The 20,958-nt window shown below is 36.4% G+C and overlaps 1 protein-coding gene across 2 annotated transcripts; it reads left to right on the top strand.

Annotated features, from left to right (window-relative positions):
- The first annotated feature begins 2,267 nt into the window (after positions 1 to 2,267).
- On the top strand, positions 2,268 to 18,932 carry LOC121320892 (protein phosphatase 1K, mitochondrial-like). 2 transcript variants are annotated; one of them, XM_041259667.1, is made up of 7 exons: positions 2,268 to 2,436; positions 3,988 to 4,496; positions 4,880 to 4,980; positions 10,638 to 10,803; positions 12,827 to 12,971; positions 13,803 to 13,937; positions 16,070 to 18,932. In XM_041259667.1, exons 2-7 carry the CDS (start codon positions 4,063 to 4,065, stop codon positions 16,199 to 16,201), a joined length of 1,113 nt encoding a protein of 370 aa, XP_041115601.1. In that variant the 5' UTR covers positions 2,268 to 2,436; positions 3,988 to 4,062; the 3' UTR covers positions 16,202 to 18,932. The 2 variants fall into 2 exon arrangements, with proteins under 2 accessions (XP_041115601.1, XP_041115593.1); XM_041259659.1 differs by lacking the exon at positions 2,268 to 2,436 and adding an exon at positions 3,111 to 3,213.
- Positions 18,933 to 20,958: the final 2,026 nt, after the last annotated feature.

The raw sequence follows: 20,958 nt of genomic DNA, 5'->3' as shown, positions 1-20,958 counted from the left end.
CCCATCCCCAGCCACTGGGAGATGGATATTGATTCACAAACGAGAGCAGCTCCAGTACTACCTGGTACTCAGCTCTTTTAGTTTGCAGAATTACTGGATACTGTATTAGTCGTACAGCAGTACAACATGGTGCTCAATCAGGGACATAGTTTCAGCCAAACAACAAATACAATAACCTTATATAGATGCCATGTATCCCATGCTGTCTTCTTTCCCCAAACCAGCAAAGGATGAAATAGTTTGGGAAATAGCTGATACCCAACTTTAGTACAGACTTCAGGGTTAAACTGATAATTTATACTTCATGTTTTGGAAAACAGCAGTGAATGGGGCAGTGACAGTAACTTAAGAGGTGTGCTTGCATTCTTGTACTCCATAATTCAACTATAATTTTAACACGCTATTATTTTGAACGTTTTCTTACATTTTTCTTCATTCTATTTTTTTTGTATAATATAATACACTTTGTGTGAAAATGAAGAGGCCCCATGTTACATTATTTTTTTTCAAAAAAAGCATATTATGTACCAAAAGTTATCCTTTCAGCAGTGATGTACAGGTGTCAGTTACATTTCTATAACAATCAATGCAAAGATATTTAATAGCTGAAGCTGCTTTAGATTTCCTATGTGTAAAAGAGGAAATTCGGTTGATAGTTTATTATTACAGACAGATTATTTGCTTACAACAGGGGAAAGGTTTGTACTGTACCACTAGAGGGCACTGTATACCTTATTACAGAATTGGTATTCCTTACATAGGATTTCACTACCTTGGTTGACTCTATTTTAATAATAAAGGGCTGGTTTCACTAATATTGGATTACCTAATGTTATTATAGGTAATGTAGTACAAGATTAGAGCTAATAGGGGTATGTGAAACCTGTCAATAGTCTTTAAAGGGGGCAATATCAATTTGACACTTGTGAAATTAAATGGCTGATACAGTATATTGAGACAAACTCCACTGTCATGTTCATGGTATTTGAACCTCTCTCTTTTTGTCGAACTAACGGATATTGTTTTGTTAGGATTTTTGTCGGATTTTATAAAACACCAACCTGATTCAGGGGTCCCTCACTGATTGAAAGATAGATCTGATAAAGGGAAGGGCCTTTTTCTGTTTCGAAGAGTTGGTACCAGGGTTTCACATGGTCTCTGGTCCCCTTATTAGACCTTCTGGACCAATGCCTTTTTGATCCTTTGCTGTTTCAAAAAAAAAAAAAAACAGACAATATGCCCCAAGTTACCAGCTACTGTACCAAATGTGGTGATTTCCACTGGCTGAGCCCTGTGCAGGAAGGAAGTCCATCCACTTGTAGAACTTGTTAAAATGGATACCTGCCCAGATCCCACTCTGCTAATCTTATGCTTGTACAGATTTGAACCCCCGACCTTACCTGACACAACAGCTGTGTTCAGACCATAACCGATCTCAGACCAGTTCACTAGATAACAGTTCTGACAAGACCAGTTTCAGATTGATTCTGTTCACCATACTCTTTTTTTATTTAATTAGTCAATCTAAGAGGTCTATTTGTTGTCAGTTCCACAGCATAAAAATACATTTTATTGAGACACTATTTTATGGTGAAATTTTTCAGATGTTTGTAGATTTTCCCCGTCAGAAAATTAGAAGTTTGCAAAACGATACAATAAATAAAAACAAATATGAAAAAATGACATTAAAAAAAATAAAAATAAAATAAAAATCCCAGTCCTTATTGGGTCACTGTAAAATGTGTATCAACTGCACAATCAGGTGGGTCTTTACTCCAGGGAAATACAGAAAGGTAGACTAATTCAACTGTTAGTTTTTGGAAAGGCAAACCATTACACTGTAGAACTGGTTTATATGTTTAGACTTTACTGACTCCTTTAGGGGAATTTACGACTTACACTGTAGCTGAGCAACCCAGTTTAGTAAATCAGTCCTTTGAGTATTATGTAGTCTGTAACTGTGACAATTTCTACCAAGGAAAGGGATAGCTCCCAATATTACCAACTATTTTATTTTATTAAAAACAAAATATATTTCTTTTCTCTTTTTTTTACAGTGCAAAAGGTACAGTGCAAACGTTTAAAGCTCTTTCGCACTTTTCGAGCAAGAAGAATCCTAATGAAACCTGTAATATGACTCCTTGTTGTTACTGGGTGTCACTGACGAATATCATCTCGATCAGCTCTCAAACGCCCATCACACAAGCATGCACCCAGCATGCTCGAGCTGCAAGAAAAGGAGGCGTGCCACACATATGCAAGCCATTCTTGCATCAAATATGGAAGTTTCATACAGAAGATAGGCGCTCTTGGCTTTCGGCTTAAATATATGAAGGGCTGTCTATGCTTAGCATAACCGACCACATCAATATCCGCACTGCTGTGACGCTGACTGAAATATCTGTACTGTCCGCTGTAAACGGTACTTTAGTAGTGGTAAGTGAGAATGAATTCGTAAGACGAACTAGAAGTAGTGTTAGTTGCTTCTTATTGTTTCAGCGCGTTATCTTAGCTTCCATTTTTCAATTTAACCTAGTCTGTTTAGTTTCTGGTTGTAAAGAACAGAAAAACTGTTTAGAAAAACTGAACAGTATGAAAATATATATATATATATATATATATATATATATATATATATATATATATATATATATATATATATATATATATATATATATATCAATCCCATAGGCCTACTACTTGTAAATGGGTTTCTATTATCTTGTTACTTTTTAGGATACTGGATGTTAGTATAATGTCGCATTGTATGTATGAGCCTCATCACAGTTTTCTGTAATCACGGAATCAAAATAAACAAATAGTCACATTTCGTGATTACTACTGCTACAATAACCGCCCCCGTGGCTTTGCAACCCCGCCGTATTGGTATCTGATTGGACAAAATGATTTGTCATGGAGGCTGAATTCGTTCTTCACTGGACTGATAGTCTGTCAATCATTGACGCCTACGGTATATTTACATGACAACCTTACATGTTAAAGTATGTCAACGATTGGCTGGCTACAGTTTTAAGGATTATTCTGATTGGCTGATTAGGCTGTCATCTGATTCGACTGTCAAAACCTTACCCTTTTATCTGAACCGTATTTTCAATGCAATAGTCAAAACAGGCGGGCAAGATAGGTTGTGGTCGTATCACCCAGGCGCCTGATCTATCAAGGCAACTATCTCGCACCCTGTATATTTACAAAGTAAGTTTTTTGATGTCTAGTAAAAAAATAATTAAAAAAACAAAAAGCATAAAGGAACCTTACTTTTATTTGAGGAACGCAATTTACAGAAACGATAGATTTCATGGTTAATTGAAGGAATAATAATAATAAAAACCGGTTGTTGCGAAAAAGAGGGACTGGCTAGATCGGTGCACTGTTTACTGTTAGTAATACTTGAAAAGTTTTCGTTGTGTTACCTTCAAGTTACTGATTCGGGTAATGCAATACTGATTGAATGGTTCGGGCAGCGACCAGCAGGCACTGACGTCACAATATGTGTGTTTTTGTGCGTCAGTGGTAGAAGCAGCAGGTCATTCATAAATCCCAAAAGGAACTAACACGAAGCTAAGGTCTGGGTTTGTCATATCTAAAGACGAATGAGACTGTTGCCCATCAAGAAGAAAATTGTATTATTAATTTTAGTTCTTCACTGGGATTGAGTTGGGGGAATGTGCGCTTCATTTTTTAAAAAAAGATGTTTCCTGGTAGTGGGCATAAGAGTGATGTTTATGTCTGTGTTTCTTTATATAAACAAAGGTGAATTGGGGCTAATAATAATCCCCTGTTTCTTCACAGATCATCTGACAGATTACAACTGGCTTGCTTCTCACAATCCTTTCAGTGCAGCAGATGGACAATTCCAGCTCCTTTACTGTACATTAGAGCCCCAGCATTTTTAATCATCTCAATAAGATTAATGAATGTCATACTGTTTTATTAACTGCCTTTGTTGTTTTCCCACTTGTCTTTCAGAAAGTGTAGTAAGATAGCTGATTTTCAAGAAGTGCACAAGGTGTTTTCCTCTGGGTGCCTGCACAGGGCTGAGTTATGTCAGCAGCTGCTCTTTTGAACTTGGTCCGGTCTGGTGGATTCCAAGTGAGAAGACGGGTGCTGCTGACCTCCCGAGTTCTGAATGACGACAAGCGCCTGTTCCGCACCAGCTCCACCCCTGAGCTCAGCTCCTCCAGGTTTGATCCTGACAGCAGTGGCCGCCCCACCACCTGGGATAACTTCGGCATCTGGGACAACCGCATCGACGAGCCCATCCACCTGCCCTCCAGCATTAAGTATGGCAAGCCCATTCCCAAAGTGAGCCTGTCCAAGGTGGGCTGTGCCTCGCAAATTGGTAAGCGGCAAGAGAATGAGGACCGGTTCAAAGTGGCCCAGATGACTGACAACATCCTCTACTTTGCTGTTTTCGACGGGCACGGCGGACCAGCGGCGGCCGACTTCTGTGACAAATACATGGAGAAATACATTGTGTAGGTGATTTTAATGTGTAGGTTTGCTAGCCAGCTTGAACCTGTCATTCATACCCTGGGGGTGAACTGTAAATGCTTGCAGTGCTTCTTTCTGGCTGGCTTGTAAAGTTAAGAATGTTGCCTTGTAAAGTTAATGGTGTTCTTGTATGTTAATGGATTTATTAATGATGTGCAAGGTGGTCAGTCATTGTGCATGACTCCTGTTATTAATAGGGTTGTTTTCTTTCTTCCTTTTGACTTTTCTTAAACTTTTTTTAATGCAACAATTTAATATTGTAAACCTTAGCATTCATTGCCTAAGTATTCATATGTCACTTCCAAGTTACTGATTGTATCGTAATCATTAATACAAAAAATGGTATCTTCTAATATTTCTACTGTAGGGATTGCATAGCTGAAGAAGATAACTTGGAGCTGGTGCTGACCAAAGCATTCCTGGAAATAGACAAAGCATTGGCAAAGCATATAAACCTCTCTGCGAATGGTAGGTATAATAATGAACACATTGGAGATTGTTTGGATAAATAATAAAACAATATAATGATCATATTTTTGTACAAACACTGCATTTACATTGAAAACCATGTGTTAGTTGTAGGTTTGCATGCCATTTTAGTGAAGTATTGGCAAAAAATAACCCCTGCCATACTAAGTGTTAACATTGCATTTGTACATAATTATAAAAGAATAGTCAAAACAATGGAAATATCGCATTTGTTGTACAGTAATTTCATATTGTTTGATTATAAACGTGCTGCTAGCAGTACATGAAGAGGCTTCTTTCTTTTGCTCGTTGCACATTTTCTGTTAGCTTCACTGACAAGAAAACCACGAGATAATCTACTCATAGTGGGCATGAATAATGATGAGAAGCTATTTCCTCTTCAAAATAAAAAAAAATAACCCCTACAGTGCTGAGACACAAACTGTGACACACACAGCAGTCGATTTCACTGTAAACTACTAGCTCTGTAATTAGCAAAGCGGCTTTTTTTTCTTGGCACAAGTTAAAGGCTATTCCAGATAAAATGGGTCATTATGTTGTCCCATGATTTCTAGCGCTTATTTAACATTTATGGAAAAAAAAAAAGCTTTTAAAATTGTAACAGTTTTTTTTTTTTTTTTTTTAAAAAAGCACTGCTGTTACTTCCATGGACACTCTGTAGATGGTGCAGTATTGGAGCCATTGTGATTTGCATTGTTTTGTAAGGACATTTTCTATCTACAATCGATATGTTTTATTGGTAATACGTTAAAATGAATCATTGTATTACCCAATTTATATGAAAATGTATTAATATTTACAAAAACGGTACATTTTATTTTTAATTCACGTTCAAATATATTTTTCAATACAGCGTGCAATTATGACTCTCTAATACATTCAGCTAAGAATATATGAGTAGATCTATGCAGTTTCCACAAGCAATATAAAGTCTGTTTAATAAACAGTGTTGCTAGGCAAAGACCAAGGCAGCGGATTATGAGGCAATGTTACACAAAGCAAAAACAATACAGTATTGTTATGGACCTCCCACATCAGACCATTGAACTTATTACAACATTTACCAGTTCTGTCATAATTCTACACAATTTCTCTTGTAAAATAATATGTAATATTAGATTATCAGTTAATCTGATTGCACTATGTAGCACAATTTTTGTTCCTGGGTAGTAAGTGTTATTTCCTAATTGCTTATGCCTCAGAAGTATAGAACATGGCTATTATTCCCCACAAACCTTGCTTTTGTGACCAGGACAGTGATATTTCAAAATATCACTATTTCCAAAGGGAAAACGGGCAAATTTGTGTCTTTTTGTTCACATAAAGTCAGAAAAAAACAACATATGAATCCAAATTAACATGTATTTATACTAAAGTAATACAAAAATGACTACAAAAGACTTAGAAGTGAGTAGTTTTTCAAGATTTACGATTATACTGTTAATTTGGATTCATATGTTGTTTTTTTCTGACTTTATGTGAACGAAAAGACACAAATTTGCCCGTTTTCCCACTGGAAATAGTGATATTTTGAAATATCACTGTCCTGGTCACAAAAGCAAAGTTTGTGGGGAATAATAGCCATGTTCTATACTTTTGAGGCATAAGCAATTAGGAAATAACACTTACTACCCAGGAACAAAAAAAAAAAAAAAAAAAAAAATTGTTACATGGTGTTGTCATTATGTGTTTTTATTAACATTTTCACAGTAGTCCCAGTCCAAACTGTGCTAACAAGCATTTCAAGGCACAGAATTTTGCAGTGTCTGTCTTAACACAACAGTAAAAGACAATTTTTCTTAAACTAATTATATTCCACAATTAAAATAAAAGGCTAAAATTGAGTGCCCCCCCCCCCCCCCCCCATGTCACATTATAAGCTACAGAAACAATACTATTGAATAACAGTTATTTGTTTAACAAAAAAAAAACAGTATTTATATCACTTTATCTCGAGTTAGTCTTTATCACCTGGATGGGTATTGCCAAACTCATTGACCTGATCTTTAGGGGTGATTTTTATTGGTTTTGGCATCTTTAAACAGCTTGTTGTAGTAAAAACACACTGAAGTAAAATGCAGCTATGTTTCAGCATGAATGTGACGGGAGTGTGTCTCTTTCACCAGAAGCAGTTTTATTGAACAAGTATGTTTACTAAATTTAAAGCAAAATTGCCTGTGTCAATGATTGTATATGATAAGTGTATTAATTTGGTTATAAACAACCAAAGAAAGCCTTGCATTTTTTTTTTTGCAAACATAAAAATTCTCTAACAGAATAAAAAATCTGTGGTTTTCCGCAACAAATGGATTCCTACGATCCCTGTTGATAACATACAACAATTGAGCTTACTAAAGCTTTATTACAAAAGAGATGCATTCAAAGGAGCAGCCCAAAACATTTTAAACTCGACAGTCAATGTCCATTTTTTCACTGGAATAGTTTTTTTTATTGTTAGAAGTATTAATAGAAGCTACACTTGGTACTTTAGCTAACACTCCCATCGTTTATGTTACTGTGGCATTTACCATGATACATTTTATCTTGCAACACTGGGTAGTGCTATGTATGGGAAATATTCAAAAGTGCTAAACACTTCTAGAAAACCCATTTTGGAGCTCTTATTGGTGTAGGCCCTGGTGTTGCAGGTGATTTAATGTGTGGCCGCTGTTCCTTCGTGAAATGTCCTATTTGCCTCTGTGTACGTGTTATTTGTGGCAGAGCTGCTGACCAGCTTACAGTCACTGGAGGCCCTGGACACTTATTTGCTGGGATTCAGTGGAAGGAGACCTGCTTAATTTTATCCCAGGTGAAGGAGTCCAGCGGTTCCTGGAAGGTTCCTCATCTTCTCTCTCTCTCTCTCTCACACTTTAATTGAGATGACACTAAAAACTGTGCAGTGAGTGAAAAACAACTAGTTTTGTAGTATCAACTGTCAGGGAATGATATGTTTCTTATTATTTTATTTTATTTTTTTTTTTTTTTTGCATTAAAAAATAGTCATGTTAATTTACTTAACACTTTTTAGATACGCTTTTGACGAGCTGATCACGTTTTCTAGAAACTGCCTTAAAGCTGTTTTTTATTTCTTGCTGCAGAAACTGCTGCTGCTGTCCTAGTTTTAATTTACACTGCAGCACTTAACTTTTACCTGTGTTTCATCTGCTTTGAACAGGGTTAGTGCTGCACAGACATCCTGTCAAAGATCTATTGCAAGAATAAATATGAGACAACCAAATGCAATGCAAAGTACGCCACATGGCTGCGGTCACCTGCATTAAATGATAGACACATACACGCTTCTAAAAAGGCAACAACAAAATACTCTTTAGAAATTAAGCATGCCACATATATAACTAAATATTATTATAAAAACCCGTAAAAATACTTGGGCATGAATACAGGCCAGATCTAGAATGAGAATACCCCTGGCTATTTCTTTCTAGTGCCTGATGGCTCTATTCCAGGGCTGCCACTGGCAACAACAGAAGATTGGTTCTATTTCTTGGAAAAGGGTTAAGCAGTGTATTTAAGATGCTTGCTGATACATTGAAAAAAGGGCAAGTGCTGTGCTTTTATTTACACGTATGAATTCATATAAATACATATAACCCTTCCCACATTTTCGTTTGGCACCCAGAAATACATTTTTAAAAAGTTGATTGAGAACTGTGTGATATTTGACTCTATCTTCATACAACAAGAGGTCTTCTCATTTTGATACCTCATAACTGTTAGGTGGGCTCTTCTGTGTAATCATTTATTAATTAACTATTTTAAATACTGCTGCTCTTTAACCCTATATTAATAAATTACTGCATGCAATACAAATAGAGTGAATTAAGGTCTATGAAGAATCAGATTTATACATTTTTTCTGAGCCCACTTTAATGATTTTTTTTTTTTTTAAAAAGAGAAAGGGTCCTGTAACCAGGAGGTCCCCAGTTCAAATCCTGGCTCACTCACTGACTCAGTGTGTGACCCTGAGCAAGTCACTTACTCCTTGTGCTCTGTCTTTCAGGTGAGGCACTGTTGTAAGTGATTCTGCAGCCAATGCACAGTTCACACACCCTAGTCTCTGTAAGTCTCCTTGGATAAAGGTGTCTGCTAAATAAACAAATAATAATAATAATAATAATAATAATAATAATAATAATAATAAATGATTTAGTGTTGCTATTAATATACCTTACAGTTTAGAGGCCATGTAAATCCACACATTCACACAAACCATTCTTGCCTTCCCTGTTAGACCAGTACCAAGAAGTCCTTTGTTTTCTGAAGTGTTTTACTTCCAGTTCCTGGTGCCCACACATTTTATACATTTTGAATACGTCTGAAGAATGTGATTTCTTAAAGGATGAGTATAAAGCTTTATGAATAAGCAATGAAGTATTGGCAATTGGCAGTTTCTATGACATCAATCCACTTTATTTTTTTAATCGTTTGTTGCTCTTATAAAAAGAACCAAGCTACCCTTGGATGATAGCCTGTTTTATTTCCTGTTCATCTTTCTCTCTTATTTATTGAGTGAGAGTGTCGCTGTTATTGCCATTGTTAACATTGTATAGTACTTACTATGGGTGCTTATTTCAAAAGAAACCCTGTTTCGATTATTAATTGCTCATTTCAATCTAGGTCCACTTAACAAGATGGCTTCATGTCAGTTAGCTTGATCTTTTACTTGGCTTTGGGCAAGAATGTTGTGCAGTGAAGGTAACAAAAGTTCCTCCTGTAATAATTTGAGCATTAGGACTTCAGTTTGACTGTCTTCTGTTCTATTTAAGCACCTGCCTTTAGATTTATGTGAAGTCTCATCCATATTGGCACAAAAAACAGAAGCAAACACCTTTTTTGCACTTAGATTGTGGATGTAGTTAATTTCTCTCAGTTCTTATGTATTTCTGCACACGTCTCAAATCAAGTCACTTCTGTGGTGGATTTGTCCTTGGGATAAATCCTCAAGATGTGGATATTACCACTTCTGACCTCATTTTAGTAGCAGACCGCAGTGGATTTCTGTTCTCCCCCTCCTTGATTTACTGTTTGTAGTGGTAAATATAATTCTAAAATAGATTTCCGTGTTATAACACCTTGACCTATATAAAAACACCAGAGGTTAATAAATATCTGGCGTGCATTTATGTATGTAGTATTTCTGGACTGAACCACCACTCTTTTCAACATGTGCCTGCTTTTAACTCAATGCTAAAAGGATAAAAATATTCTGCTTGTGTCCTTTTCAAAGATATGCATGTCCCAGTAATTTTCATTATCTTTTAGACATACAGTTCTTATTGAACATGAATACAACAATTCTGAAAATGTGTTGGCTTAAGCCTGAAGAAATAAGAAACGGAACTTTCAAATCAAATGCTTGCTGCTGTTGTCTTTTACCTGATCCTAAGTTCTGCATTTAACCTTGTTGTAAACCTGTCTTTTCTAACCAAGACATGCATGCCGTGTAATGAATTATTTAGCAGTAGAAATCATGCAGATGTAGTGTTCTGATTTAAAACCAAATGTCCCTTTTTATTTAAATAAACCAAAATGTCTATGCCAGGTTTTATTGTATGCGATGGGTTGTCTGAGCATGGGTGGTACACTGACGCATGTGTGTTTCCTGGTGCTTGTAGCCTCCCTGCTGTGCGCTGGCACCACAGCGACGGTGGCCCTGCTGCGTGACGGGATCGAGCTGGTCGTAGCCAGTGTGGGCGACAGCCGGGCCATGCTGTCCAGGAAGGGGAAGGCCAGCAAGCTGACGGTGGACCACACTCCTGAGCGGAAAGATGAGAAGGAAAGGTATGTAGGCAAACCAGGCTCATATCTTCCACTGTGGCATTATGATAAGGCAGGATGACTAATTTAGTATGTTCAAAACATTATGCTGTAATGATCACACTTCATATTATATACTGCACGTTCCTGGGGTATATAATTTAAACAAAGGAGAATTTTAAACAAATCTTATTAATTTAAAGTGGAAAATCCAAGCTGTTTTTCCTAAACTTCCACAGCATGTGCAGGAGTTGTTCATGTGGCTTCTAGTTGTGTTGTAAATATCACATAGTAATGTGCTCAATTGCAGTGGATGAGAGCGTTAATATACTATAAATTATGATGAGATAATTAATGCAACACCCTCAAAACAGTACATTTTGGGTTAAACGTTTTGTAAAATACTATACAGTTTAGGATTTGTATTTTTCCTGTAGTGAATAAACATTTACTGCCTTACTAAATCATATAGTGGACTTAATTTCACATGTTCAGCCACACCCTGTTGGTCTGCTGTCCTGCTCATTGATAATCACGTCAGTACAAGCCTGATGTTCTTGTAACCTTTTTGTGGTTCGGGGCCATTACGTCCTGCCAATAATATTTGCTAAATTCCATCCTGCCAGTAATATCTGCTAAACCCCTATTTAAACCCCAAGTCATGCACTTGCTCTCTGTCTTGCGTTTTTTGTTTTCTACCATTCTCCATTCCTCCTCCAGTCTGCTATTTTCTATTTTGCTGCTCCACCTCTGCAGCATTCTCCCTCTGGGAGGGTGGAGTGAAGCTCACTTCCCAACCTTAGAGACCCAGCTGCGCTGACCTCTTCCTCCGCCAGTAAGGTTATCCGCACGCCCAAGAGGACCCCCGGCCAAACCTATCCTAACTCGCTTTCTTTTTCCCATTCTCTCACCTCTAGATTCCCCTTGGGGGAAGTGTAGATTGCTTCCCAGTTTTGGAGGCCAATCGGTTCGATATCACCTCCGTGAACTTGGCTCTCCGCGACCCAAGGAGAAAACCATGTAATCTCAAATCAATCTCTAAGTCACAAAGCACTTCGCTCCTACTATCAGTTTCGCAAGGTGCTCCTCCACACAGCCCTTGCTCCTGAACTGTGAAAAATTTAAATAGTGGTCATTGCTTCCACTTGATTTGCATGGGTCCTGTTTTCAGTCTTTGACTATTTTACAACTGAAGTTGTAGTTACTAAAAACTTTTAACAATATTGTCAATCTTGTTTGTGTCAAGCCCATTGAAAAAAATGGTCAGCTCCAGTCAGCGCTCTAGATAAGGTTTTGGGTCTGGGAGTAACTTACCCTCTAATTTTAACACTGAGAGAGTAAAATGTGTTTTTTGGGGGTAAAATGTAACATTGCTCTCAATTTTATATACTGTGCATCCTTTTAAATTAAAAAAGAACCTTCCATTTTAACTGCAGTGTTACTTTGAACTACTGTGCAACCACGTGTGTGTGTTTATCGGTTCAGCGCATTTTTTATTCTTACTGTGATTGGCTGCAAAGACAACAGGGCTAGCCAGAGATTGGATAATGTTTGTTGTGTTGGTTTTTCTTGTGTACAAATTCCTAGTAAATGAAGACATTGTATTCTGGGAAATGTAGTCAGTGGATGTTTTAGGGCAGGGGGGGGGGGGTGGTAGGCAAGCTGTACAGCAGAATTGCTATGTGTATTTTTACACATTACATTTTAATTTAGTGCGTAATTCAGATTGTGTAAAGTGTAAAAATTGTAGGTATGCAGCTTATCTGGACTGCTGGTAACAGTATTGTGCTGCTCACAGAACAAGCTCACAGATCTGGTGGAGGAAGGAAGCGGTTTAAATTCTCGGAGCAAATGGTTCGTAATAATGAACCAGGGACTTCCTTGAGAGGGTATGATATGGGTCTTATTAATTGAAAACAGTATTGAAGCTAATGAAAGGTAGAGAAATGGCTAACCAGCACACCCTTCAGTTCTTTTTTTTGTCATATAGTATTGCTTTATTCACTTCTATTTCTAACTTCTGTCGCTGTCTTCTTTTGTCTCCTAGGATAAAGAAAAGTGGTGGTTTTGTGGCCTGGAACAGCCTTGGCCAGCCAAATGTCAATGGCAGGCTTGCTATGACACGGAGTATCGGAGATTTTGACTTGAAGCACAAAGGAGTCATTGCTGAGCCGGAGACAAAAAGGGTTAATGTAAGTCTGGACAATGTGAACTGTTGGTAAAAGGGCAGGACACACAACAGTCCTGCATTGTGGTATATCACCAGACGCTTGGGTCAGCAATGGGGTAGGAAATGCTGCTGGCTTCAGTCACAGTCTAAAGTTAGCTGTACCTCATCATGAGTGTGTGTACAGCAACAACACAAAATAAACAATGAATATAGACTGATCAAGGACTACTGGGGGAGCCCTGACTTTAATAAGGTGTGACAGCTCTTCTATATTTAGTCTCCACACCACACAACAAGCTAAGTTGGTGGGCTTAAGTAAGTCAAATATAATGTTTGTCTGATAAGAGAAGGTTTTAACGTACATTCCAACACTTGAATGTTTGAACAGTATTGTAATAGTAATGGGAATGCTTTATGTATTGTAAAAAACCAAAATACATTTTGTCTATTCACAAGTGCTAAGCAAATTTTTTTATCAAACAAGTAAACTACATCTTTCTTTATTTAAAAAGGGTACAGAGCAGTGCTTGGATCTCAACCCCCCTCACCACAACCACCGTCTTGTGTCTTTTCGACCGTCTCAGTGTTATGTTAGAATTGATGCAGCATGTCCCGAAAGCTTACAGTTCACTAAAACGCAACAATTGGGCAGAACCAAATCGGAATCGGGGGGGGGGAAATACAAAACATAAGGGGCGACTATTAAAAAATGGATGCTTTGAACAGTGTATTTGAAGATATGTAGGGCAATACATATCACTCAAGGGACGAAATAGTTATTCTAGCCTTTGGAAAAGAAGGTACAACAAAATTAGTTATTTACACCTGGTTCTTTACTTTTCTGTAATTTCAGCTGCATCATTCTTATGATTCTTTCCTGGCGCTGACGACAGACGGGATCAATTTCATCATGAACAGTCAGGAGATCTGTGATGTCATCAACCAGTGCCATGATCCGTTTGAAGCTGCTCAGGTGATCTCTGAACAGGTATGAGACAAGGCTGACTGATGCTATCCAGATCTAGCTTATCAATTTGTCTGCTTTTGTGTTTTTTCTTTCTGTCTGTGAAATAGAAATATACTCTCAAATTTCTCAAGAAACAGGTTTACTAAGCCACATTTAATTAAAAAAAAAAAAAAAATACAAAAACTAGCATTTCAGTAAACTAATTCAGTTTATTTGTACTGCATATAAGTTAAACAGTTAACTGATTAAACTGTGCAATGCACCAATAATGCTTAACATAATATGGAACAACTTGCATCTAAATTAGGAATTCTAGTGGGGGGGGGAAATAACTCTGAAAAATATAACTTGTCTCGATAGTTAAACCTCAGAAAATAATAGATGGCCAAATATTAAATGCTGGTGGCTTGTTTGGATATTAAAGCTTCCAAGTTTAAAAACAGAATTAAAAGCGTTCAGTCTCTTTAGTTATAGGTAATTCATTTTCAAAGTGATGATGATGGGGATTGATGCAGTATAGAGATTCCACAGGAATTTGGTGGTGACCTTGGATTTGCAGTTCTACACTGAAGTTTAGCAGATGTTTGTCTTTGGGCAGTACGTGTGCACAAGGTCTTGGTGTTACTTTAGCGTAGTCTAACCACCAGAATGAATGCAAACTGAACAGTTCTTTCTTTTATGTGCTTCTTGGATTAGTCTCTTGAAGTTCTTGCCAGATAAATTTAATCTACTAGTCTCTTGTTTTGGTAAGATCTACTGTTTTGTTTTGTTTGTTTTTTTTAAATATGAAAAAAAAAACATTTCATATCCTTGGCTTAAACTGTGTGAGTCATTCATCAAGTTGTTTGGTACACTGAGGAAATTAGACTTTGTCTCAGTAAGTAATCATTCTCAGTTCACTTTCTAAATAAATTATCTGAGCTGTGAATGTGCTTGTTAACAAAAGATGCATGGTTATCTGTTGTGTGCTATCCACTGTACTAGTGGCTGAGCTGCCATTCCCTATTTAGTGGGCATTAGTAAGGATGTGATTTTTTTCACAGTAAAAATATGTAGGAATCACAGTACAGTCACAGCTAAAAATAGACCATTTCATGGAATGGTCATGGCTACAAAGATTTGAACTTAGATATATTTATGAATGTAATATTTTGTAATATTGTAGTATTTGTGCAAAGTAAACCATATTTAATGTATTTAGCATGTGTATATAATTGTTTTCTTTAACACATGCTTCTAGTCAAAAGAAAACATCAATTGTTTTTTTTTATTTTTTTATTTTAACAGTACTTTTAAAAACAAACAAACAAAAAAAATATATAATAGGAATATGCTTACCTTTTAATTTTAACATATATACCTTGTCCGAAATGTAGATTAAAATAAATGTTCTGGTTGTAAATTGAGAATTTTACTATATCCTTTTCGTTAATGTCTATTTAAACACATCTGTGGTTTTGATATTACAAGTATATTAAAGGATTAGAAGGATGGTTCTGCATTTACACTGTTGACAGGTTAAGCAACTCACAGGAACGACTGTAAGAGCTGCAAATCGGGGTTCATGCTTCTGCAGAACTGTAAACCGCCCTCGCTTTAAGTTTTGCATTATCAGGTGTATACAGAGGTATATTTTCTGCACAAAAGACTTCTGTTAATTTGAAGTTTGTTTCTACTTAAAGCTGCTCCCTGCGCTTTCATTAAATTGTTTGAGATATTGCTCTGCTCGTTGCTTAGAACTTAATTTGGCCACTTTTGTAGTTCTGTGTAAGTATTTACCTTTATGTGATTTTTGCTAACCACTTTAACTTTACACTGAAACCAATTCAAAAGACGTGAACTGCTCCTTTCCTATTTTCATGCTGAGCGGAAACAAATGTCCAAATTCATGGTTTCCGTGGCCGCGGTGACGACCAATAGTCATTAGTCTTAACTCCTATTACGACTGGGTTCCTGTTTTATTCGCTCTTTTTTTTTTTTTTGTTATAATTCTAAAAGTAAAAATAAACACACTAAATTTCAAATCTACCGACAATTGTATGTAAAAATCTAGCCCATTGTTCTTTTGTCCAATGACTGATCATCTGAAATCCGTAACTAGCTCTTTGGGACTTCTTAGGAATTTTAAGCAATTTTTGTGTTTTTATTTACAGGCCCTTCAGTATGGTTCAGAAGACAACAGCACAATCATTGTAGTCCCGTTTGGTGCCTGGGGAAAACACAAGAATGCCGATGTCAGCTTCTCATTCAGCCGCAGCTTTGTCTCCAGTGGAAGATGGGCATGAAAACAGTTCCATTGTTACCACTAACAACCAATGTGCAATATGATCAGTATGCAGTGCACCATGCTGTAAGGAGAAACCATGGGGCATAGTTGACCTTAAATGCAATTCTAGGAAAAATATATTGTTTGCTAACTATATTGGTGAGCAGATACATTGAGTAAAGGTACTCGGAGGACAAGGGAACAAATACAGCCACAAAAAATACTAAGGAAATAACGTTTAATATATTGTGAATTGTTTGTTTTCAGAAATTGTTGCTAAAAAGAAAGGACACCACAGTTATAGGAATTTAAATGTGTAAATGACATTCATTTTAATATTCAAAGTAGAATCTAATGCCAGCTAAACCCTTTTTTACAAAAAGGTTGTCGGCTCCTTTTACTAGAAGCTTATTATAAAGATTAACCTAAAGCTTGCTTAACAAGCAGATTCATCTAGCTACTTACCAGTGCATCAGGTATTCTAAATGAGAAGATTTGTACATGCAGTACAGTACCTCCGCAAATCTTTTTTACCATGCCCTGTCATGCCCTGAGTAGTATTGAAACCAGTGGTGTTTATCGACCTAGTTCAGCTGATTCTGTGCCACAGTTATTTATCTAAAGATTAAAGTTGTTCTTCGACAAATAAAACAGTGCTTGAAGAGAGTATGATTTGTTATTTTGAAATTGAGCTGGTATAAAATAGAGGAAATACAGGGTTTAACAAATAGATCACCAGAAGGATTTTTAGTATGTACAGTAAAAATATTGAAATGTTGTTTAAAAAAGGTTGCTTGGCAACCTGACTGTAGTAATTAAAAAAAAAAAAAAGTGCTTTGCATACAGGCCACTCATATTTGTATATATGTATATATTGATATTTATATATTTTCTGTCACTGGCAAAAATTGATGCTGTTTTAGTGCAAGATTTATTTCTGTAAATACATTATTCTTTTAAATGGTAAGCTGGTCGAAGTTTTCAGTTTGCAATGTTGTGCTAGCACAGTGTGGCCGTGATATCATTAACCTGGTATAACTAAGATGGCATTGCTTTTAACTTGAGTTCAAGCTGGTCTCGTGATGTCTAGCATTACTGCAGCTGTGGTCACAGGTTAAACAGTGTGAAAGTTGTAAGCCCGGGACCAAAAATACTTAACCCTTTTGTGGCCGTATTGCTTAAAAGCAAACGTCTGTCTGTTTCTAACAGGGAAATTTGAAAATAATTTCAGGCTGCAGGAGTTTAATACCTTTGTCGTGAAGCTGTTACAAAGTGTGCGTGTGTTGTATTTCTTCTTTGGTAAGACTGAGATGAAAGAGACTCTTTCCACATCTCTCTAGTTTCATTAGTTGCATTGCAATGTATCTTTATTTTTGCAATCTGTAAATACAGAAATGTGATTGTATTGTTAAGCCGGTTTTCAGATGTGTGTATTGCATTTTTTTTGGCTCTACATAGCACAACCCTAATCTCTTCACCCTAGTTGTGGACCCTGATAAGATGCTTACGTGATAGTTTAAAAAAACAATAGCTTTAAAAAATTTAATAAAAACATTTAAGATATTTCTGGATGTTAAATGTGATTGTGATGCTTGCCTGTATCAAACTTTGTTGAACAGGAGGCGTTCATTTATTGGGAGGTTTGTTAAATACACACTTTTAAATTTTCATTAATATTTTCTTTTCCTGTCACAAGGCTATCCTTTGGGTCATTTGCTTGTACACAAATTACACAAGTATGGAAAGAAACGCACAAAAGAAAAAGCACTATTATGCTATCATTTTACATTACAAACCTCCCAACTCATCATCCAGCCGGGGTAGATGAGTTCAGCAGTTGACAGACGCACTCAAAATGAGAATCTTAAAGATCTCAAATGCAAATAAAGCAATCTGGTCCTGTACAAAGAAATTGCTTCTCTGGTCAGCTGCAGCATCTAATTTTCATTGTCCATTGCTGACATGTGGCTAAAACGTGTTTCAAATTCATGTTGGAATTCCCTAGCACATTTTGAATTTGTGGTCAGCCTATGGCGAGGCTTTTAAACTCTAATGATGTCATCGGGGCAGGACCATTTTAACACATTTTTAGAAATGTTTTCTATAGAAAAAAAGATTAAATGACAGTATGCTGTAGTGTATATGACAGTTAACATAAGCAGGATGTAGTTGGCTATAAACGGTAGGTGGTGTTTTTTTATCTTTGTGCAGGTAGATTGGATTAAAAGATTGCTTTGTACCTCCATCTCTTAGACTACAGGTTGTAGTTGCATGGTATTGCATGTAGCAATCATAGCAATCATAAAACCTAATTTTAATAACAAGATAAAACCAGTCATACAGGATAATTACTATGCTTTGATATTGTAATGATATTTCATTATACTGTATGTAGCATTTAAATAATTAAAAAAAAAAAAAAAAAAACCCTGACAAGTCTTCCCTTAAAACGTGGGTTATGTTGATTGTACTGTCAACCTTGTCACAACTGAGTGTCTGTACATACATGACTAAGTGTGCTTCTGCCTTTTAAGTTTTATAATCACAATTAAGTAACCAAGATGTTGTCTAATGGTGGAGGTGTAACAAAAGTGGAGTGATTGATTATTTTGCACTTAGAGCTGTCTATTCTGAGTATATCAGTAATGTGATGTGGGTGTTCTGTACCTGAGGTATGCCTTTGCTAGGGGAATTGTGAAAAAACTAAGAAATGTCTGTATTGTTAAATGTATTTAAATAAAGAGTTTTTGGCACAGTTTGGATGTTAACCTCTGTGATTGTATGCTGTTTCTGAAGCTTTATTGAGGCTTTCTGCACTGTGCTTTAACTACAAACAAGTAACATACCATGTAGATTTTTCTTCAAACACATTTAAACAAATAATCTTTGGAAACAAACATCTGTGAAACAACTGTACAGCTATGACCAAAAGTTCTGCATTACCTAGAATTTGGGAATTAAGACATACATTTTAAAGAAAAAAAACAAAACAAAAAACTACCTATAAACATAACTTGGATCTTTTATTTAACATTGTATAATCAAATAAACTACAAAATGATATCGCAAAAGTCTACCGGACTCCATAATAGTGCTGTAGTATTTTGTGTTTGTTTTTGAAATGTTAAATTTTTCAATTGTCAGTTTTTCATTAAGTATATGCAAGACTACAAAGTGGTATGTAATTAATTATGTTAATGTAACATTATTCAGCAGGTTTCGTTGAACTTTATGAAGCAATATCTGTTAATACTATAGGGTGATGCAAAACTTTTGGCCGTGGCTATAGGTCTAAAACTTGAATTAGTTGCATAAATGCCCAATCATTTGAAGCCAGTGAACTCTCGCAATTATAGCAGACTCCTAATTGTGTTGTGCATTGTCTTTAACACCAGTGTAGTGAAGGTTAAACCCCATAGTGGTGACTATCTATCACCTTGTGAATGTCAGGCGTAACCATGGAAACTGTCCTGTTACTGTTTACTGGTGCTCAGAACTGCCTTAGTGTATGTGTGTAGCAGTGCATTTAAAGTAAACATGCACAAGGTACACTTGCAAGTGTAGCTAGAATGTTTGCACATTTCCACATGCTGGCTAACATGCACAGTAAAACTCATCAATTACTGATATTTATTATTCAATTTAACAAATCATCTCAGGCAATCAGACCAGGTCTGTGGCCACTAACCCCATCCGCTGAAGTAAGTGCAGAACACAGCCATGAATAATGCTGTGTTTCAATCCTGAAACACAAACTAAGCAAGGATTTGAATCAGTTGCAGTAACTTTACAGTACATAATGGGTCACTGTACCTAGAAGGCTGTCCATTTTGTTTATCATTAGCATCAAAATAGTTTAAGGCAATCTGGGGTCCAAAACTTTAAATCTAGGGGTTCGTGATACACTAGTTCTGCTGAAGATGGCAGGAGAAGATTGGCCTCATTGTTTCCTTTAAGGGTAATTTTTTTTTCACTTTTCCATTGTACAGTAGCATAATGTATGAAATAGGGAGACCTTTAATTTCAATATTTTTCTATATACAATGTGCTTGGTCCACCGCTTCTTAAGTGCTCTGACTGTCTGTTATATATTAAGTATTGTGTGTCTCTTAAAGAACATTGGTCCCAATGAAACTTCCCCACAGCCTTGTTCAGTGTGTCACTGGAGGAAATGAGGTGGCTAGTCTGTCAAATAGTTTGTATCGACATTGAGCTACAATTCTATTTGAGTACGCTTTGTCTAAAAATAATACCTGTCAAACATCTCTGGTATTAGGGTGCACGTGTTCAATACAGATTACAACAAACACAGAAAAAGACGCTTTCAAAAATATTTTAGTATGCCCAATGTAGGGAAAATAGAAAAAAATGAACAAATTGGATAAAAAAAAAAAAAATGAGTGTCAAAGGTTTTTCCAAGCACAAGAAACAAACAAACAACAACTGAATTCCTTTTTAACCAACGTTTTTTTCCACCCGGGGTTTTTTAAATTTTCTTTAAGATAAACTCCAAGCAGAACCCTTGTATCACTAGTGTCCCACAGTGTGAGACTCTCCAATACGGGGTGACACTTTTATCCTACTTTGTTATCGGTCGGCAACCACCGGTGGTCCACCATCCCCCTATAGGGACTTGGCTGGACTTGTCTCGTGCATCTTATCCACAGAATAGGTGTAATATATTCCCTATATATAATATTATATATATAATATATATATAATATATATATATATATATATATATATATCTACTGTATCTATGACAGAGAGAAAATA

Source organism: Polyodon spathula, chromosome 1 (assembly GCF_017654505.1).
Source record: "Polyodon spathula isolate WHYD16114869_AA chromosome 1, ASM1765450v1, whole genome shotgun sequence".
Lineage (NCBI taxonomy): Eukaryota > Metazoa > Chordata > Actinopteri > Acipenseriformes > Polyodontidae > Polyodon > Polyodon spathula.
This window is presented reverse-complemented; position numbering and strand designations above follow the sequence as displayed.